Genomic DNA, 23,376 nt, shown 5'->3' with positions numbered 1-23,376 from the left:
TAGCAATATCACATACATGCATACTCAAGCTGACTTAAGATAGTCTTTTTTTTTTTGGTTTCTGATAATGGTGCAAAGTTTTCTTGGTTGACATGATCTCTTTACTTGGGGATCCTTTCTTCTATGTCTGATCATTGTTTAATTCACCTTTCCGTTTTATGAACCAGGCTTGTTGATCCAGTTGGCAATTTTTGTTTTCCTTCTTTTTAACTACAGCCAAGTCTCCGTTGTCCAGGGTAATGGATAGCCTCATGCTTAATGAAGCAGTAGTGGATAAGCAAAAATGAACCATTTGCGTTTCAAATTTTTAAAAGTGCAAAATCACATAGAAATGTTTTCTGGTCACACCTTTGTGAAGGATGGTGGGAGGGTGAGTTAGAAGCACCTGAAGAATCAAGGTGAGCCAGCAAAAGACACAGATTTACTGTAAGTGATTCTATGTGGATAACCCACGCAGGAATAATGGAGATGTGGCTGCAGTTCTCTCCTGAATGCTTTGCTTTGTTTTAAAGTGTGAGATTCCCCCCTGCCTTTTTTTGGAATGAATAATTGAATGGTTTTATTTTAGAACTTAAACAACTTTGCTCCGGTTATTCCTACTGTCAAGATGAGCCACATCTGCTGAATTTCGTTTTTGAAACTTTTCTCCAGTTTACTTTTTTTCTATCCAGTTCCTGTTTGCTTCTCTTTATTTGCTAAATGACAGCTGGCATGGAAAGAAAAAGCCATATTATGGCAGTATACAGACAAAATTACATTTTGTAGTTTCTCTTTTGTTATTTACTGTAAATAATAATATCTCCTTTTTGCCTTCAATGTAAATATAAAGTTATTTGGGAATTTAGAAGTATTTACAAAATAACCAGTGCATAATAACTATATTTTTTCTCTGAATTATAAATCAAATATTATTTATTGTTTACAAAGTTATGTATTAAGGGAAATGGAAACAAACTGTGCACTTGAAGAATTTCAATATCCAAAGAGACAATTGACAAATCTACTTTTAGTGGAAATTTTAAAAACAATAAACAATAAATTAATTTACTTAGGAAAATAGCATTATAGAATTAATTAGTGGCAAATGTTGATTAGTAGAAGAAACATTATTATCTGTGGTTGTGATTGTCCTTTCGTATGCTGGTTCCACCCTTACAAGGTTTAGTTCATAGTAAATTGTGCCAGATGTGGACAGATGTTCCAGTTGCCACAATAGTATTAAAGTGACTGACTAGAGTCAACTATGCCATGGATTTAAAAAGAAGAAACCTTCCCTCTATTTCAGTGCTAAGAGGTGGTGGCCGCATTTTGGCAGAACAGGTAATAGGGTGTACAGCAATGATATTGACAGAAAACAACAAATTCTGCATATTTTTCCACTCATAAGTTGATGAAGAGATTATCTTGCCAAAGGAAGATGGTAGACGATTTTTCACTTCCTAATTCCCCAAATTTCTTTGCCAATATTCACCAAATTTCAGTATTTTGGGTATTACCTTAAAGATCTGTGCATTTCTGTCTTCTCTCCCAATATTTGGTTGAAATTCTTCTTGACATCATTGTACATTTTCCTTGGATAAATACATTTTAATATAAAATTTTATGTCATAAGTTTGATATGAGTTATATATTTAAATACATTTAAATAAATGTATACCATGAAAATGTATGAATTATATGTATGTTTCACCTAAAATCCTTTGTATTTTTCCAGTAATAAATGAGTTCCACTTTGTGAAGTGTTGATTTGTAACAACATGAGGACTCCAGTTCCTTAGGCTGGGGTACTTTCTCTTCTTTTATGCCCTCTAATTAAATGAGAAATGTAGAGAGATGGAACTTTGTTGTGTCTAATATGCAAGCCTATAATCTAATAAAATTTAATTTGAGACTTTTAAACTGAGATTGGTGACACTGATAAAATTATCTAATTAGAAGATCACCAAAGCATATCTAATCCAAGAAACCGACATTCAGTGTGACTGATTAAGGTTCTTAGGACATCTCCTGAGATATCTCTGATAACATATATACTTCTTGCTCTATCTGGAACATGGATGAGCTTTAAGTGTACGCAATGCAAGTTCTACCCATTAGTTTCTAGCAGCCTTGAAGATAAGTATCAGACAGTTTAGTATTGCCAATAGAATCTTGGAAGCTATGTTTAGCCAGGATACATTTAGAAAGCTTACTAGCCTTTCTGTACTGATCCTTTCTATGACAGCAAACCCATTGTAAAATTTTCCCTGTTCCTCCAGCAGATTAACCCATAATATCTTTTAAGAACTTTAGATTTTTTAAATTCCTTTTAATTTAAACCAAATCTGCTTAATAGAAAGTAAGCAGTTTTCATGAGGATTCTACCTTTTTTTCTTCCAGAACTTGAAGAATCCAGACAGAAATGCCCACCATGCTGGTATAAATTTGCTAATATGTGTTTGATTTGGGACTGTTGTAAACCATGGTTAAAGGTGAAACACCTTGTCAACCTGGTTGTAATGGACCCATTTGTTGACCTGGCCATCACTATCTGCATTGTCTTAAATACACTCTTCATGGCTATGGAGCACTATCCCATGACGGAGCAGTTCAGCAGTGTACTGTCTGTTGGAAACCTGGTAAGCCTCACTGAGAGTTTCTCTTCCTCTTGAAAGAGTTTATAATTGCCTTAGTGAATATTGCTCTCAAATTAAATGTCAACTAATTGGCCATGTATACCTTGACATCAAATGTTTAGCATCCCTTTTAAATAACAAAAAAATGTTGCTACCATAGTGCAAAAGAGTCAAAGAATTTATGTACAATTTGATTAGAATTGAATTTAAATTGCTTATTTATTAGAAGATGATTCTGAATTGTCCTCCAAGGACATTGATCTATAACAAAATTCTGACATATTTTTAAGATACTTAGAATAGGTTCTTTAGGACATGTCTGCATTTACTAAACAAATGATAAAATATGTCCAAGTCAGATAATTTTGAAATATCACTTGTAAGTACTTGAAAGTGGACTATGTAGGGAGGGAACATCATCTTGGGGATTATTATTTTTTGTTTTGTTTCTTCTACAGTCTTAGCAATATTAAATTTAGAAATTATTTATATAATTTTGTTAAAATATATATTAGCATTCACTGGATACATATTGATATTATAATATAGTATAGTATAGTGATAGATATTAGAGTGGTCTTATACAGAGAGACAAAAGGAAGAAAATCATGCAAAAAAAGTATATTTATACAAGTATAAAATGCTTATTAAGTTCCCAACTTGCTAAATGAACATATAAGCAGGTTATATAGAGATGGTAAATAATATGGTCTAAAGTATAACATACAGTATTTTTAGGCTCTGAAGTAACCACTATATTTTTGAATTGTATTTCAGGTAGGACTTAACTGAATTAAATGATAAAGTTGGCATATGTTGGCCTCTTATTTTGTATCAGATATTGGACTAAATGATTTACATTAAATCTCTCTCTCTGGATTCCCACAAAATCAGTCTTAAGATATTGACTATAAATTGTCTGTATTTCGCAGTTGGGAAACTGTATCCATGAGAAATTAACAGAGAAGTGGAAGGTCTGAATGCTGTATCAGTCTCTGAAAGCTATTTCAGAGACTATCATAAGCTATGGGCAAAGATCACAGAAGCTTAGAGTAGGAAAGGATAATAATATTACCTAATTCAAATTTAGAGCTATGTAAGAATCTCTTCAACATTATTTCTAAAAAAAAGCGGGGTGGTGGGGTGGCAATTGAAACAAGAAAGCCTTTGGAGGTAATATGTTATGATCCAAATTGAATGAGCTTCAGCAAAAATAAAGGGAATTCATCACCTCACTTTACTGAAGCCCATTTGGAACTAGTTCTAGGTTCTAACCTGGCTAGACTCAGGTTCTCAGCCAGCATCGCTGGGAATTAGCTTGTTATCTCTCTTCTTCCCAATATGTGACCTTCCTCTCTGGCTGGGCATTTTCCTACTATTGCCAAGGTTCTATCAACTTTTTTTCTGCTAATGTAGCTCCATGTACAGAAAGTTTGTGCCTCCTGACTAGTAGCTTTAATTAAGGCCCACAAATTGAATATCATTGACCTGGTTGGAGTTACATGGCCATTTCTAAACCAGTCAGTTACCCTAGCTCTTGGTTTTAATGCCATATTTGCCTAAATCAGAATCATATCTTATCACTGGGGGCAGAGTAAATGAGTGAAATTATGAAGACAAGAATTAGGATACCATTACCAGAAGGAGGATGGATTCTAGAAAGAGATAAACAATAAACAGACAACTCAAGCTGGGGCTGGTCTTATATGTTAAGGAATGTAGGATCTGTATCTGAGGTGAATTATGGAATAGTAGAAAATCCATAGGCAGGATACACATTCTTCTCAAATGCCTATGGGACATTCCCTAGGATAAGTTATAGGTTAGGTCATAAAACACACCTCAATAAACTTAAAAAAATTAAAATAATACAGAATATTTTTCTGATAAAAAATAAAATGAAATTAGAAACCAACAACAAGTCAGTGTGGAAAATCACAAATATTTGGAAATTAAACAACTTACTGTTAAATAACCAATGAGTCAATAAGATATCATGAGAGAAATTAGAAAAGACTTTAGGATGACTGAAAATCAAAACAAACCAAACTGAAATTAATGAGGGCAGCTAAAACAATATTTAAAGACAAATGTATACTTTAAATGTCTATGGTAAAATAGAAGATTTCCCAAATTGCTAATTTAAGCTCCTTTTTGAGAGACTAGATAAAGAATAGCAAATTAAACCTGAAGTTAACAGAAAAGACAAATATTAAAGAGGAGAAAAACAACAGAGAATAATCAATAAACCCAAAAGTTATTTCTTTGAAAAAATCAACAGAATTGACAAATCTTTAGCTAGGCTAACCAAGAAAAAAAGAGGAAAGACACAAATTATTAGAAGTAGGAATGAAGAGAGGATATCACCGTGGATCTTTTAGAAGTAAAAAAGGAGCATAAGGAATAGAATAAAATTAAACGCCACCAAACTAGATAAACTAGGTGAAATTGAAAAATTCCTAGGAAGTAACAAACTCCTGAAACTGACTCAAGAAGTAATAGACTATCTCAATATACTTATAATAAGTAAAAATTGAATTCACAATTAAAAAAAAAAAAAAACTTCCCTCCAAAAAAAGCCTGAGCCCAGATAGTATCACTGGTGAATTTTGCCAAATGTTCAATGGAGCATTAACATCAACCCTTAACAAACTGTTCCAACACATAGAAGAGAAGGAAATACTTCTCACCTCACTTTATAAAGCTAGAATTACCCTGCTATTAATGCCAGACAAAAATATTACAAGAAAAAAACACAGACACAAATATAGACCAGCCATATCCCATATGAACATAGGCACAACAATCCTCAACAAAATACTAGAGGCCAAATCACATAACATATTTTGATTTTTGGATTATGTACTCTGAATAAGTGAAATTTATCCCAGTGATGCAAGGCTGGACCAACATAAAAAATTAATGTAATATATCATATTAATTTTAAAAACTATGCAATCATCTCTATAGATGCTGTAATCATGTGGAAAAAGCCAAAGTGTTTCATGATAAAAACACTCAGCAAACTTAAAATAGAAAAGAACTTCAGCCTGATAAACACCATCTCAAAAGACCCCACACCTACCATCATTCTTAATAGTTACTTTAGATGCTTTTACCTTCAGGTCAAGAAGAAGGCAAGGATGCTTGCTCTTGCTACTTCTTTTCAATATTATACTGAAAGTTCTAACCAGAGAAATGAGACAAGAAAAAGAAATTAATGGCATCTACATTGGAACACAAGAAGTAAATTCTGTTAACGAATACATAATCTTGTATTTAGAAAATCCTATAAAATACACACACACACGCACACACACAACTGTTAGAACTGATAAATAAGATTGCAGAATACAAGATCAATATACAAAACTCAATTATATTTCTAAACACTACTAATGAACAATCAGAAAACAAAATTAGGAAAATTCTATTTATAATAACATCAAAAAGAATAAAATACTTAGGAATAAATTTAATAAAATAAGTGTGAGATGTACACTCAAAGCTATAAAACATTGCTGAAAGAAATTAAAGAACTACTAAATAAATGAAAACACATTTTATATTCATAGTTTGGGAGAAAATATTGTTAAGATGGCAATACTCACCAAATTAATCTACAAATTTAACGCAATCCATATCAAAATCCCAGCTACCGATTTGGCAGAAAGTGACAAATTGACTATAAATTTATATGAAAATGCAAGAGACGATATACCACACAATCTTAACTAGAAAAAAATAACGTTGGAGAACTCAAACTTCCAAATTTTAAAACTTACTACAAAGCAAAAGTAAGCAAGATAGTTTGGTACTGGCATAAAGATAGCTATATACATCAATGGAATCAAATTGAAATTCCAACAGTAAGTCTTCACATTTATGTTAAATTAATTTTCAACAAGACTACTAGACAATTTTATTAAGGAAAGAAGCTTTTTCAACAAATGGTGCTTGGACAAGTGAATATCCACATATGAGAGAATGGAATTGAACCCTTACTTAACAACATATATAAAAATTAAGATACGTCATAGGCCTAAATGTAGAGCTAAAACTATGAACTGTTAGAAGAAAATTTAGAAGTAAATCTTCATGACCTATTATTAAGCAATGATTTCTTAGATATGACACCAAAAGCACAAACAATAACAATAAGGAAAAAAAGGTTCATTGGACTTTATCAAAATTAGAAACTTTCATGCTGTATACAATATCATCAATTAAAAAGACAACTTAAAGAATGGAAGAAGACATTTGCAACCCAGATATCTGATCATGATTTATATCTAATATATATAAAGGATTCTTATAACTCCACAACAAGTAAAATAGATAACTCACTAAAAATGATCAAAATCTTTGAATAGACGTATTGAAAAAGAAGATAGATAAAAGGCCAGTAAGTACATAAAAGATGGTCAGCATCACTGGCTAATTTTAGGGGGAAGGCAAATCAAAACTAAAATGAGATACCACTTCACACACACTAAGATGGCTATAATCAGAAAGAAAGCCAATACCATTTTCTGGCAAGGATGTGGAGAAATTGGAATGGTTATACTTTACTTTGAGAATATAAAATGATGCAGTCACCTTGGATAATAATTTAGCTGTTCCCCAAAAAGTTTAAGTAGAGTTACCATGTGACCTGGCAGTTTTACTAATCTATTCAGATATATAAGAGAATTAAAAACATATTTCCACATGAATGCTTATAGAATATTATTCATAATACTAAAAATTAAAAACAATTCAAAGTCTATCACCTGATGAATGGATAAACAATATCCATCCAATAAAATGTTATTCATCCATAAAAAAGAATGAAGTATTGCTACAATCTACAACATGAATAAACCTTGAAAACATTATATTAAGTGAACAAAGCCAATCACAAAAGGTTACATAGCATATTGCTACATTTATATGAAATGTTCAAAACAGGCAAATCCATAGAGACAGAAGGTAGATGAGTGGTTGCCAGGCAGCAGGGATTAGGGTAAATGGGAGCAACAACTAACTAATGGGTATGCAGCTTCTTTTTAAGGCGATTAAAATGTTCTAAAATTCAATAATGGTGATGATTGTACAAGTCTGTGAATATATTACAAGCCACTAAATTGCATACTAATATTTCATAGTATGCATGTATCACTATTTTTTCTTCCAATCACCTATTGATGGATGTTCAAGTTGATTCCAGATACTTTACCCCCATGTTGCAGTAAATGTTCTTGTATATATCACCTTTCATAATGCTGTATTAACTTCTAGAAGATAGATTTCCAGGATTGAAGTATTCCCAATATTAAACATATTCATGTCACATAAAAATTAGATGATATGCAAAGAAATAGGAAAATGTGACTCATAGTTAATAGATTAAAGCAGTACATAGAAATAGATCTGGACATGAGCAAATTGTTAGAATAAACAAAAAAAGACTTTGGAGGCGCTATTGTAAATATGTTGAGCAATTTAAACGAAAAAAGTGGTCATAAGGAATAAACAGAGAACATGAGCAGAAAAAAATGAGAAGTATAAAAGGAATAATTTAGACATTTTATAATTGAAAAGTACACATTCTAATATGAAAAATTCACTGGATGTGTTTAAAAGAAAATTGCAGATGTCAGAAGAAATAGTTGTTAACTCAAAGCACACTAATAGAAATTATCCAATTTGAACACTAGAGAATTGAAAGGAAAAATGAACTGAGTCTAACTACAATATGGGATAATATCAAGTAGTCTAAATATTTATATAATAGAATCAGAAGGAGAAAATAGAGAGAATGGAACAGAGCAAATATTTGAAGAAACAATGGCCAAAAATTTCCCAAAGTTGGTGAAAAATATTAACTTACAGACCTTAATATTACCTTATAAAATGTTGGTGAACATCAACAGGATAAATATAAAGTAAACCATACTTAGGCATATATTAGTCATGCTGCTGAAGACAACAACAATAACAAAAAGCTTTGGAAACAACCGGAAGAAAAATATTTACTATATACATGAGACTAATGTCTTACCAGAAATAATTCAGGCCAGAAGAAAGTGGCCAGATAAAATAAAGAAGTAAAAGCCCATCATTCTACAGAAAGTGAAACTATCCATCAGAAATTAAAATGAAATAAAGAATTTTAAGATAAACAAAAACCTAAAAAAGCTGTTACCACCAGAACTACACTACAAGAAATGTTAATGGAAGTTCTTCAGGCCGAATGGGAAAAATATCAGATGGAAATTTGGTTCTGGGAATGATGGTCACTAGATATGAATAAATGTGGGTAAATATGAAAGACTATCTTTTTTTTCCTTAATTTTTTTCACATTTATTTTAGGTTCAGGGGTATATATACAGGTTTGTTGCGTAAATAAATTGTAAATCACGGGGGTTTGGCATACAGATTATTTCATCATCCAGGTAATAAGCATAGTGCCCTATAGGTAGTTCTTCGATCCTCATCCTTCTCCCACCCTCCACCCTCAAGTGTCTGTTATTCCCTTCTTTGTGTTCCTATGAACTCAATGTTTAGTTCCCACTTATAAGTGAGAACATGCAGTATTTGGTTTTCTGTTGCTGTGGTAAATTTTTTAAAAAGACAACTGATTGTTTAAAGTGGGGATTTATAACACAGGTAAGTGTAAAATATATGAAAAGAGTTGAACTTTTTTTTTTTTTTTTTTTTTGAGATAGAGTCTCGCTCTGTCGCCCAGGCTGGAGTGCAGTGGTGCTACCGAGGCTCACTGCAAGCTCCGCCTCCCCAGTTCACGCCATTCTCCTGCCTCAGCCTCCCGAGTAGCTGGGACTACAGGCACCAGCCACCACGCCTGGCTAATTTTTTTGTATTTTTAGTAGAGACGGGGTTTCATCGTGTTAGCCAGGATGGTCTCGATCTCCTGACCTTGTGATCCGCCCGTCTCAGCCTTCCAAAGTGCTGGGATTACAGGCATGAGCCACCGCGCCCAGCCAGAACATTTTATATAAAGTGTTACAATATTAATTCTACATAGAAAATTACAAGAAAGTATCCCTCATGAACACAGAAGCAAAAAATCATTAGCAAAATATTATCAATAAAATCCAACAATAGAGAAAAAAGTAATAAATACTTCTTAAACACTTGGGGATTATCTCAGAAAAGTAAGATTCCTTTAACATTTGAAAAATGATCAATTAATTGGCCATATTACCTCAAAAAGAATAAAGGAAAGCCTAAGATCATCTCAATAGATGCAGAAAAGGATCTGACAAAACAGTCATTTGTGAGAAAAACTGTCAGTAAAATAGGAATAGAAAGTAGCTTTCTCAAGTTGTTAAGGACATTTCAGAAAACCCTACAACTAGGCGGGTGTGGAGGCTCATGCCTGTAATCCCAGTACTTTGTGAGGCTGAGGCAGTGGATCACCTGAGGTCAGGAGTTCGAGACCAGCCTGGCCAACATAGTGAAACCCTGTCTGTACTAAAAATACAAAAAATTAGCTGGGCATGGTGGCAGGCGCCTGCAATCCCAGCTAATAGGGAGGCTGAGGCAGGAGAATTGCTTGAACCCGGGAGGCTGAGGTTGCAGTGAGCCGAGATCAAGCCACTGCACTCCACACTTCAGCCTGGGCAACAAGAGCGAAACTCTGTCTCAAAAAAAAAAAAAAGAAAAGAAAAGAAAAAGAAAGAAAACCCTACACCTAATATTTTACTTATCAGTGAAATGTTGAGGTAGTGAATTCTTGCCCCTTAGAAAAATTGAGTGCTTTCCCCTTAAAATAGACAAATATGTCTATTTTTACCATTTTTTATTTAACCTTGCACTGGAAGTTTTATCAACTGAACTAAAGGAAAAAAGAAACACAAATAACATGCATAAATATTGAAATGTGGTAGAAGTATCTATTTCATCAACATGGTCATATTGTAGACAATCCTAATAAATCTTTAAAACAGTGATTAGAAATAAACAATGATATTAAATATTTTATTTACAATAATATCAAAAAACACGAACAATATAGTAATAAATTTAACAAATCATTTCAAAACACCTATACTAAAAACCTCAAAACATGGTTGAGAATAATTACAGAAGATTTAAACAAAGGGAAATATATATGCCATGTTCATGCAATGGAAGATTCAATATTATTAAGAACTTAATTCTACCCAAATGTATCTATCAATTCAACCCAATCCCAGTAAAAATGTCACAGATTTTCTTTGTAGAAATTGATGAACTGACTTTCTATGCAAATACACAATACTTAAAATTGCCAAAACAATACTGATAAAAGAATAATGAAAACATTAGCATACCTGACTTCAAGGCTTGTTATAAAGCTGTACTAATCAAGAATCTACAGTATTGGCATAAACAAAGATATCAATGGAACATAATCCTGAGTTCATAAATAGATCCAAACTATATGTCCATGGATTTTTTGAAATAAACACTACAGAAAGGAAATAGAAGAAAGGAAGTGTTTTCAACAAAATATCAGGAACACGTAAATAAATGTACGGAAAATAAATGAACCTCCACTTCAATCTTATGCCACATGCCAGAATCAATATGGATTGTAGACTAGGCATAAAAGCTAAAACAATAAAACATCTGAAATAAAACACAGGAGAACATCTTTGAGACCTTGGGGTAGGCAAAAATTTCTTGGAAAAGAGACAAAAAGTGCTATCTATTATTTAGATGTCCATGAAATGTCAAACAATGGAGCCCTACTCAACAAAAAAGAAAAAAGTCTAGTAATATACACATGGGTGAATTTCAGTTTGAAGTATTCAAGAGATATTTGGAAAAGTCACTAAGACTGTCAGGTCTCTGAGGTAGCCACCTAGGTAGAGAGATTCCATTTACTGAGTTAGCAAATATCGGAAGAGAAGCAAAACTGTGGAGAAAAAGCAGTAAGGTGAATTTTGGACCTGTTGAATTTGAGATGCCTGGGAGATAGTCTTTCAAATGTAGGTATTGAATAGGCAGGTGGGTATGTATTTCTAGAGACTAGGAGGTATGCTTGAACAGAAAAACAGATTTTGAAATATGAACTATTATAAAAATGTAACTTATTATAAAAGGAAAATTAAAGTAAGAGGGGTCTAGACAGCGAGAGTTCTGAATAAATCCAGTATCAAATGATTTGTTAGAGGAAGAAAATCAGGTGAGTAGCATCCAGGGAGGTGTGGATCACAGAAGCTAAAGCCAGAAAATATTTCAATGAACAAGGAACAGAAAACAATGCCCAAAACTTCTAAAAGGGCAAGCAAGCAAGAAAATTGTTTAAAAAAATTCGTTTGGATTTATTGGTGATGTCGGTCTTGTTGGTGAAGTTTGTTAAAGCCATTTGGGTTGTGGAGTAAGGTGAAGAAATGCAACTGGCAAATGTAGACAAGTATGCAATCTTCGAAAGAAATCTGGCCATAAGGAAAGGATAGATGGTGGCAGCTGGAAGGAGAAATAGAGTGCAAGGAGAGTTTCTCTGATGACAGTGGTGATACATATTTTTGTTTGTTTGTTTGGTTTTTTTTGAGACGAAGTTTTGATCTTTTGCCCAGGCTGGAGTGCAGTGGCGCTGTCTCGGCTCACTGCAAGCTCCACCTTCCGGGTTCACGCCATTCTCCTGCCTCAGCCTCCAGAGTAGCTGGGACTACAGGCGCCGCCCACCGCGCCTGGCTAATTTTTTGTATTTTTAGTAGAGACGGGGTTTCACCGTGTTAGCCAGGATGGTCTCGATCTCTTGACCTCGTGATCCGCCCCCCTTAGCCTCCCAAAGTGCTGGGATTACAGGCGTGAGCCACCGCGCCCGGCCGACAGTGGTGATATTTTTAAGGGAGAGAAGGACTCGGTAACTGTTACTTTCTATAAAGAAACAGGAAGTAGCCAGTAGTAGAAAGGTTGGTTAATTGAGAATGAATTCCTTGCAAAGTCCAAAGGAAAACACATAACACAATTTGAGAGATTAGCTCAAAACAGGGGCACTTCTTTCATTTTAACAAGAAGAGAAAGGCAAAGCACAGTAATGGTTGTAAGTAGTCTAGTAGATCAAGGGAAACATAAAGTTAAGACTGGCTAACTTTCATCACCTCTAAGACGCTGAAGTACTGAGACTGTGCTTCTCAGAAGGGAAGGCCTAAGGAAAAATGGCTGAGGTTATGTGCAGAAGAGAAAGTTTGAAATAGTTGTAGATAATAGAAATGGAAAAAGGAAAATACTGCTTCCCTTTCGCCAGCAAAAGGAAATTTTTTAAGAGTTCTTACTATCTGTAGAGTTAGCCGTGAGCATGTTTATTGCAGCTTACATGACATCTCCTTAGCACCAGTCTCATCTGCAGGGCCAAGGGAGGGGATCAATCCATTTGGCTTGGTGATGGAAGCCCTCACTGCTAGGTAATCATTTGGTAAGTTTTTGGAGGGCTAGAAAGATCAGAGACAGAGCCAAACAGTTGATCACAATGAGCCAGTTGCACCTTTCATATGAAAATAATATTAATTTTATTGACTTAATCCATGTACTCTTTATCATTTGATAAACATTATATATAGTGAACAATTATTGATTTGAATGCAAAGCATTCGTGGATACCAAGTTGTTGGACCTAAACCAATTTTTTAAAATCATAATTTAATTTATATTTCTTTGGAGTAAATTAAGTTGCTCAATAATTATTCGTGTTTCAAGACTATTTGCTCATATAATGAAATACACTTCTCATTTAGGTCTTCACGGGGATCTTCACAGCAGAAATGTTTCTCAAGATAATTGCCATGGATCCATATTATTACTTTCAAGAAGGCTGGAATATTTTTGATGGTTTTATTGTGAGCCTTAGTTTAATGGAACTTGGTTTGGCAAATGTGGAAGGATTGTCAGTTCTCCGATCATTCCGGCTGGTAAATTAACTGGGAGTGTTCATAAGATGTACTTTGTAATTAATTAGTCTTCATTCTCATCTAGTAAAAATGGCAAGATTTCCCATCATTATAATATTATTTGAATACACTTCTAAAACAAATTGGATTGCCAATTTGTTTGGCAAACCAGATGGTAGTTTCTTCTTCATCATAGCTTTAATAAAGTTCACTTAAACGAATAGTCTACACTTCTCTTCTTAGTTATTGAATGGAAGGCTAATAGAAAGGAGGAAAAATGGAGTCACAGATAAACTCGAATCACAATTAAACAACACCATAGTCAACTCTCAGTTATCTGAGGTTTGCATAACTGCATACAAAGCTTCCTTGGAACCTAGGATGAGCTCCCCTTTCTGCAGGAACTAAGGAATTATGGAATTGTTCATTGCTCACCTTGTCCCTGTAGAGGAAAGACTTAAGACACGGGACAGTGTACAAGGGAGAAGGATAAGCAAACAGAGCTCCCCATATGACTGCTGCCACATCAGAAAATGACCAAATCCACTCTTTGAGAGAGCTAACTGTACTATATTTTGTTAATTTTAAAGAAGGTATCTTTCTTTGATCTTTTATAAAAACTGTTGGATTTTAAAATTCGGAGATAAAATATCACTTGACACATTTCCAGTGAAAGTTTGATATGTTTTATTATACTATTACTTTGAGGTGGCTCTAGCTTTAGTGATTTATTTTCAAATAACAGAGGCTGTACATGGTTACTAAGGACATATTCCTGTAGATAATTTACCTTACTAGTGATTAGGCTGAAGACTTTTTCATGAAATCTGTTTACAATTTCCCTTTCTGCTTTCAATGTTCAAATTTGAATTGTAATCCTTAGAACTGTATTTCCTTCCCTAATCCTCAAAGATAGTTATGAATCTAATTTGAAACTAGAAGGATGCAAAAAACGGAACAAAAATTTTAAATGATAAAACAAATAATATGGGCCAGAACTTAAAAAATATATTTAGTAAACCTTCATGATAATGTGATGCAGTTAAGGGAAATAGGAAGGATAGTATCATTAGTAGAATCTTACTTAGTGTGTCAGGCTCTTTCTCAAATTATTCTCTGGAATAAATTAAATGCTTTGGTGCATGTATTTACTCCTGTGGGTCGCTTCGATGCCATTAAATAATGCACTACTCTCAGCTTGACATTTACTGAAGCATCAGAAATAAAATGCTGCTGCTGTTTAACCATAAATGGTACTTCAGTGAACTCTAAAGCTAATACAACCAATATGTCAAAAACAATGAGAGAGACGTGTACACACTACACTGAATTAAGTCTTTGAAGACATAAAGGTTAAAAAGAAGCCTAGCGTTTTACTTAAGTTTAAATACTTTTGTATTTGAATATAACATATGTTTAAAATATAGCCTAAAGTTACAGCAAGCTAAAGATATAGCTAGATTAAAACAATCTAAAGACAAATTAGTTCATTTCTGCTTCCACTTTATGTAATTTAAGTGTTGATATTATTTTCACTTGTTCATGTCAGCATATTTGAAGTACACTGAAAACTATATCTGCTTTGGCCTTTTAAAAATGAGAGTTTCTACTTCTCTGAAACTGGATCTCTGCTAATTAACCACCATTAATCTTAAATATCTTAATTCCTTAAGGAGAAACAAAAGTGTATATTACATATGCTTATGTAGGATACTTGAAAATTCAGTGTATCTTATTAAACTGCCAATTTAAAAACTGTATAATTTAATTATTTCATTTACAGTATGGACCATTTCGAAATGAAAAAAGAACCCTCTATGGTAGCAAGTCACTGCTATATTTGTTACTAATCGTTTGATAAATTAATAATTCGTCACCATATAATTGAGACAGTTACCTGTACATTTGCCCTGTTAATAAAATTACAGATATTTTTAGAAATGCAGAGCATTAACACTGTTCTTGCTTTTATTTCCAGCTCCGAGTTTTCAAGTTGGCAAAGTCTTGGCCAACTCTAAATATGCTAATAAAGATCATTGGCAATTCTGTGGGGGCTCTAGGAAACCTCACCTTGGTGTTGGCCATCATCGTCTTCATTTTTGCTGTGGTCGGCATGCAGCTCTTTGGTAAGAGCTACAAAGAATGTGTCTGCAAGATTTCCAATGATTGTGAGCTCCCACGCTGGCACATGCATGACTTCTTCCACTCCTTTCTGATCGTGTTCCGCGTGCTGTGTGGAGAGTGGATAGAGACCATGTGGGACTGTATGGAGGTCGCTGGCCAAACCATGTGCCTTACTGTCTTCATGATGGTCATGGTGATTGGAAATCTAGTGGTATGTAGCAAAAACATTTTCCTCATTTTCATTAAAAGATAATGTAATCATAAAAGGTGTGTTCAACTGAAGAATATTTTGTATTTTTTAAATCAAGGCCACTCCCTATTGTCTATTACTCATGACTGTAAGAGCCATGCATAGTTTAGACCATTGTAATCCACACAAAGCCTTAAACTACCTTTTGAACCAAAGTTGTTCTTTCTCTCATTATCCTTCTTGCTACATGGAGAGAAACATTTCTGTTATTTATCTTTCAGTTCTTGTACTAAAGCATGGAAGTGTTACTTAGAACACTCATTTTATTTATAAGTACTAGCAATAACACCTGAAAACGTTTCAGATTTGATTTTCTACAAATTTAAAAATTAGCAACAATCTCAGTTTATTAGAAGCTCATGGGGTTTTTGGTGCCTAGAAGCTATAGTATGAGCAAGTAATATTGTCTCTAAAAACATTAATTGTCATTTCCGCATAAAATTAACCACCCCTAACACCATATATATTTAGGATAGTTAGCTCTTCTTGTTGCATTGATCCCTTTTACCATTATGTAATGTCTTTCTTTGTCTTTTTTTAATCTTTGTTGGTTTGAAGTCTGTTTTATCAAAGACTAAGATTGCAAACCCTGCTTTTCTTTTTTTCTTTACATTTGCTTGGTAAATATTCCTCCATCCAGTGCCTATGTGTGTCTTTGCATGTGAGATGGGTCACAGCACACAGATGAGTCTTGACTCTTTATCCAATTTGCCAGTCTATGTCTTTTAATTGGGGCATTTAGCCCATTTACATTTAAGGTTAATATTGTTATGTGTGAATTTGACCCTGTCGTTATGATGCTAGCTGGTTATTTTGCTCATTAGTTGCTGTGGTTTCTTCATAATGTTGATGGTCTTAAAATTTGGTATGTTTTTGCAGTGGCTGGTACTGGTTTTTCCTTGCCATATTTAGTGCTTCCTTCAGGAGCTCTCGTAAGGCAGACCTGGTGGTGGCAAAATCTCTTGGCATTTGCTTGTCTGTAAATGATTTTATTTCTCCTTTGCTTATGAAGCTTAGTTTGGCTAGATATGAAATTCTAGGTTGATAATTCTTTTCTTTAATAGTATTTAATATTGGCCCCCACTGTCTTCTGGATTGTAGAGTTTCTGCCAAGAGATCTGCTGTTAGTCTGGTGGGCTTCCCTTTGTGGGTAACCCGACCTTTCTCTCTGGCTGCCATTAACATTTTTTCCTCCATTTCAACCTTAGTGTATCTGACAATTATGTGTCTTGGGGTTGCTTTTCTCAAGGAGCATCTTTGTGGTGTTCTCTGTATTTCCTGAATTTGAATGTTGGCCTGTCTTGCTAGGTTGGGGAAGTTCTCCTGGTTATCCTGAAGAGTGTTTTCCAACTTGGTTCCATTCTCCCCGTCACTTTCAGGTACACCAATAAAACTTAGGTTTGGTCTTTTCACATAATCCCATGTTTCTTGGAGACTTTGTTCATTCCTTTTCATTCTTTTTTCTCTAATCTTATCTTCATGCTTTACAAAAGTTAACTCAACATGGATTAAAGACTTAAATGTAAGACTTAAAACCATAAAAACCTTAGAAGAAAACCTAGGCAATTCCATTCAGGACATAGGCATGGGCAAAGACTTCATGATTGAAACACCAAAATCAATGGCAACAAAAGCCAAAATTGACAAATGGGATCTAATTAAACTAAAGAGCTTCCGCACAGCAAAAGAAACTTTCATCAGAGTGAACAGGCAACCTACAGAATGGGAGAAAATTTTTGCAATCTATCCATCTAATATCCAGAATCTACAAGAAACTTAAATTTACAAGAAAAACACAACCCCATCAAAAAGTGGGTGAAGGACATGAATAGACACTTCTCAAAAGAAGACATTTATGTGGCCACCAAACATATGAATAAAAGCTCATCATCACTGATCATTAGAGAAATGCAAATCAAAACAACAATGAGATACCATTTCACGCCAGTTAGAATGGCGATCATTAAAAAGTCAGTAAACCACAGATGCTGGAGAGGATGTGGAGAAATAGGAATGCTTTTACATTGTTGGTGGGAGTGTAAACTAGTTCAACCATTGTGGAAAACAGTGTGGCAATTCCTCAAGGATCTAGAACCAGAAATACCATTTGACCCAGGAATCCCATAACTGGGTATATACCCAAAGGATTATAAATCATTCTGCTATAAAGATGCATGCACACGTATGCTTATTGCAGCACTATTCACAATAGCAAAGGTTTGGAACCAACCCAAATGCCCACCAATGATAGGCTGGATAAAGAAAATGTGGCATGTGCCATGAAATACACCATGAAATACTATGCAGCCATAAAAAAGAATGAGTTCATGTCCTTTGCAGGGACATGGATGAAGCTGGAAACCATCATTCTCAGCAAACTAACACAGGAACAGAACACCAAACACTATATGTTCTCACTCATAAATGGGAGTTGAACAATGAGAACACATGGACACAGGGAGGGGAACATCACACACTGAGGCCTGTCGAGGGGTGGGGGGCTAGGGGAGGGAGAGCATTAGGAGAAAAACCTAATGTAGATTACGGGTTGATGGATGCAGCAAACCACCATGGCGAGTGTATATGTATGTAAAAATCTGCATGTTCTGCACATGTATCCCAGAACTTAAAGTATAATAATAATTAAAAAAAAAATAACCATGCCCAACACCAGTGTCCTGAATCTTGAAGGCATGGAGAAGTTGGGAAGGCATGGGAAGATAAATATAACAAAGTGATATAACATGTACTCAAATAGAATTAAAAATAGGAAGTAACTAATATGTGTTCAAAAATATGAAAAAAAAAATGCCATATGTCAAGTTTACAAAATGGGAACCTTGCTTTACAATAGGAAGGTTGATCAGAGAAGTCTTTGTCAAAGAGTTTGGACCTAAAATATATTTAACTGAGATGTCAGATTTAGCCTGGTAGGAAGAAAGACCATCCCAAACAAGGAAACAAGATACCCAGTGACTGAGGGACACAAGGACAGTAGACTCTGTGAGAAGTATCAGGCTCTTATGCTTTAAATATGAAGTAATTACACTGAGTTGCTTAATTAGAACCCAAACCAATGGAATAGAAAAATGACTACCATAACAAGTAATTTAATGTATATACTCTTGCCAGGCTCAGTGGCTCACGCCTGTAATTCCAGCATTTTGAGAGACCGAAGCGGGCAGTTCACTTGAGGACAGGAGTTCGAGACCAGCCTAGTCAACATAGCAAAACCCCATCTCTACTAGAAATACAAAAATTAGCCAGGCATGATGATGCACACCTTTAATCTCAGCTACTTGGTAAGCTGAGGCACAAGAATTTCTTGAGCCTGGGAGGCAGAGGTTGCAGTGACCTGAGATTGTGCCATTGCATTCCAGCCTGGGTGAAAGAGTGAGACTCCGTTGCAAAAAAAAAAAAAAAAAAAAAAAAAAAAAAAAAAAAAAAGCATATACTCTTTAGACATGATTTCCTTTCATATAAAGGTAACCTCCAAGTCCCCAAAGATAGAGAAAGGGGAAGGGAAAAAGGCAAAGTATTATTTTATTTGTATTCATTGCCAAATTTCAGCCCCTTCCGCATTACTTTTGATAATTCTGATCTATTTTTAAAGTAACAAGAAACATAAACAGTGTACAATCTAGAATTATAAACAGTGGCTTAAAACAATAAACACTGATTACTTCACAGTTTCTGTGGGTCAGGATTTGGGGAATAAGTTAGCTGGGTGGTTCTGGTTTAGGGTCAATCATGAAGTTGCTGTCAAAATGTTAGCTGAGGTTACAATTATCTTGACTGGGGCTGGAGGATCAGCTTCTAAGAAGGCTCAATCTCATGGTTATTGGAAGGAGGTTTCAGTTCCTTTTTGGCAGTTAGTTGAAGGTCTCAGTTTTTCTCTGCAGGACCTTTTCCATAGGACTGTTGAGTATCCTTATGATACGGCAGCTGGCTTCTTCCAGGGAAGGTGATGTAAGAGGAGAAAATCCTCTTTATGTTCTACTCTTGAAAGTCACTCTTCACCACTTCTGCCATATTGTATTCATTAGAAGCTAGTCACTAAGAAGAGCTCAAGCTACTATAATCCCCAAGACAACTTTAATATGTTTGCTTTCAGAAAAGTATAAGATCACATAGAACAGAAATTGTCACAAGCTTACACAGAACAGAAACAAAGAAAAGATAATATAATTATGCTGTAGATTTGATTTCATTTTCTCTATATGTATATTTGGTATATGTTGGAAGAAGGAAAGAAAACGCAGAGAACAGAATCCTTTATGACAACAATGAATGATCAGACAGCAATGGGGAATTCAGAAAGAAAGTTTGGGACAAGAATGGGTGGAATTTGATTTATGAAAAGGCTGACTGTGCATAATAAAATGTATTTTCCTTTAGGCAATTCAAAGCTACAGATGATTTTTTATCGGGAAAGTGACAATGAACCAGTGATATTTTTCAGAAATATATGTAGCAGGAGAATGCAGAATAGATTTAAAGAGGATGAAACTCAGCCCACCACATATTATCTATTAGTTTACTGAAATTAACATATCTCTCTAATGTATAATTGTGCAGAAAATTCAAGCTGAAAAGAGAATTTCAGGAAATATCAAGTACCTATACTTATGGTTGACATCAGCATTAATTTAGATCGTGATGTATGCATAAAATGATATAGTTTATAAAATAATCATTTCCATCTACTGGTGTAAATTTAATTTTTGTTCTTTTAAGAGATAAAAATTAAAGGTTCTCCTTTCTTTTTAACTATCAGTTAAAATAACTTCTTTGTCTTGTGATAACCTGGATATGTTTCTGGAGTAGCTAAGGTAGTCATATATACCATGTTTATCACTATTAAGGAAATGTGCTTGTATACCATTTGCTTAAGACTGAATGAACTTGATATACTCACTCCTTACTACAATTCTTCCTTCCTATTCTCACTGGAAAAAGGGGAAAGGTGTCCCAAAGACAAGATGGCATAACTTCCTCTTAACACACATGAACTATCAGATGGGGCTCCACCCAAACAGATGTAGTAGTCACAATAGATGGGACTGCCAGCCTAGTCTACAGACAAGACAGAGCTGGGACCAAAAACTACTATTTCCCAGACCAGGATTTTTATGAGCCATTCTTAGTTTCCAGACACGATGGCAAGAGACCCATTATTGGTTGAAGATAGGCACTGCAGAAAAAGAATGTGACTTTCTGAAAACTGATAGTTCTAGAAGTAGAGAATACAACCTCCTCTCTCCCTAAATGAAGGTGAGGCAATAGCACACAGGAGGGATGTGAAGGTTTTGGCTTCCTCTCACAAGTTGGGAATCAGGATGGAGAAACAATTAAAATATGTAATATATTTCAACCTTGAATTCAAAATGGAAATTATGGTAACATTTCCATTCCAAGAGGCTAATTTGAGACACAAGAAAGAGTTGATTTCATTTAGTGAGCTAGCACATTTGTGAAACAGGATTCAGGATTTCAGTCCCTGAGTGAGCTTGCTGAACTGTGTTTTCTTAAATTGTCATGGATCACACCAAACACCTGTACCAGCTGTTAGGCACATACCCTTCAGTAACAAAGGAAGTCTAGAAAAAGAGAATAACTTGACTCACACAAATATTTCTAGGGAAATAAAGTAAATAAAAAGATAGTGTTGTGGAGGATAAGTTGGATAATAGTGACAGTGATAACAGCTAAACTTTCTCAAAAGTTCACTATGTGCCAGGAACTGTGCTGAAAGCCACATGAATTCTGTTACTGAATCCTTACAACAACCTTGTAAGCTGGGCACTAGAAAAACGATTACATTTATTTTATAGATGAGGAAACTGAGGCTCAGATTGGCTATGCTACTTAGTAGGTAATAGAAAATCGATTCTTACCTAGCACTTGAATTCTAAAATATGTGCTCCTCTATGTCAAGTAATCTGTAGAACTAAGATAAACATGCTGATGAAAGTTAGTGTCTAGTGGGTATTAATAAACACGGTTTCAACACTGAGTCACCACGTGTAGATTGGCTGCTTTAAAAAAATAAAGACTTCAATGGATTTATGATAAAGAAAAGTCATGTGTTCCAGGGATATTTATTTATTTTCCTGACAGTGGAATAGCATTGAATTGAGTTATCAATTCAATGAAGATCAGAGTGCTGGGATCAGAGTGCTCTGATCTAGAAGATCAGAGAAACAATTAGAAAATTAATAGTAAACTTTATTATACTGACCAAGTATGGTAGCAGTTCAAAGAAAGGAAGTATCGCAATTAGGAGAAAAGACCTTACAGTTAGACTTTCAAAAAAAAAAAAAAAAGCTCTACTTATTAACTATGACCTTGGACAAGTCACGTAAGTTGTATAGGAGCATTTTCATCTGTAAAATAGTAATAATAATAATTCCTACCTTATAGAGTTGTGAGAAATAAATCATATATACCTTGAAAATGCTTGGCACAATAACGGGTATTTACTAAGAGCTCAACTAAAAAGGTGGTTTTACTTTTATTGTTATCGTGATCTGGTATTGATACTGCTCTAGGACTTGGCTCTAAGGCATGTTTCTGACCAAAAGATCTCCCAATCTATCAGTAAAGCTGTGCTTGTTTTTTTTAAAAAGAATCCAATATAATGTGATAGAGATGTGAATGAGAAATTTAACAGGACAGAATGAGAAATGGGAGCAGGCTATATAAATGTAACAGTAAATGACATTTGTAAATAGAGCATTTGTCCAATGCAGAGGCAATATAGTTGGCTCCCACCCTGGGGGAGGACTGATGGATGTGTATCAAGAAAAATTTCCAAGTAGACAAATGACAGAACTTTAATATACTTTAGGAAAATAAGTCTAGGAAATAGCATGGCACCAAAATAGATAAAATAAAAATTTTACATGCAATTTTTCTTCCTTTATCTGTTTTTTAATCCAAATAATAAGTTCAAAAGCAAATTACAATAAAACATAACTTTATTGGTAAATTCCAGTGGCAAAGGAGCAGGTCTGGTCTTAATGTGATTATCAGCAGTCATAGTATAGAGACTGACAGATTGTCAGTACACTCTCAAAACCAAACGTGGTCTTCATCGGATCTTACGTATTTTTACTTAAAAAAAAATCACCATTTGTTAGACTAACTTACAACTAATTAGACAAAGATGCTGTAAGCCTCATTATCATGATAGAAAGATGAGAATATAGCAAGAATGTAGAATCCTATTTATTGAAGTTTTACTTAAAAATTTTCCCAAGATTCTACTTTTATACTACAGGTTGAGCATCCCTAATCTGAAAATTTGAAATCCAAAATGTTCCGAAGTTCAAAGCTTTTGAGCACCAACCTGATACTACAAGAGGAAAATTCTACATCTGGCCTCTTGAAATGAATCGCAGTTAAACCACAGTCAAAATGTTGTTTCCTGAACAAAATTATTAAAAATATTGTATAAAATTACCTTCAGTCTATGTGTATAAGATGTGTATGAAACTTAAA

The 23,376-nt window shown here is 34.4% G+C and overlaps 1 protein-coding gene across 7 annotated transcripts in view; it reads left to right on the top strand.

Annotated features, from left to right (window-relative positions):
• The window catches only part of SCN2A (sodium voltage-gated channel alpha subunit 2), a 258,782-nt gene that overhangs the window by 195,303 nt on the left and 40,103 nt on the right, over window positions 1-23,376 (top strand). For 6 of the 7 annotated variants that reach the window (XM_055291928.1, XM_055291930.1, XM_055291931.1 and 3 more), the window contains 3 exons: window positions 2,380-2,618; window positions 13,347-13,520; window positions 15,478-15,834. In XM_055291928.1, the coding sequence (XP_055147903.1) occupies window positions 2,380-2,618; window positions 13,347-13,520; window positions 15,478-15,834 (770 nt within the window). Of the gene's footprint in view, window positions 1-1,604; window positions 1,785-2,379; window positions 2,619-13,346; window positions 13,521-15,477; window positions 15,835-23,376 lie in introns of those variants that run through there. The other variant, XM_063609437.1, reaches the window with a different exon arrangement.

The sequence above is a fragment of the Symphalangus syndactylus genome, chromosome 9, assembly GCF_028878055.3.
Source record: "Symphalangus syndactylus isolate Jambi chromosome 9, NHGRI_mSymSyn1-v2.1_pri, whole genome shotgun sequence".
Taxonomy (NCBI): Eukaryota; Metazoa; Chordata; class Mammalia; order Primates; family Hylobatidae; genus Symphalangus; species Symphalangus syndactylus.
Note: the sequence above shows the minus strand (reverse complement) of the source record. Positions and strands in the feature narration are given on the sequence as shown.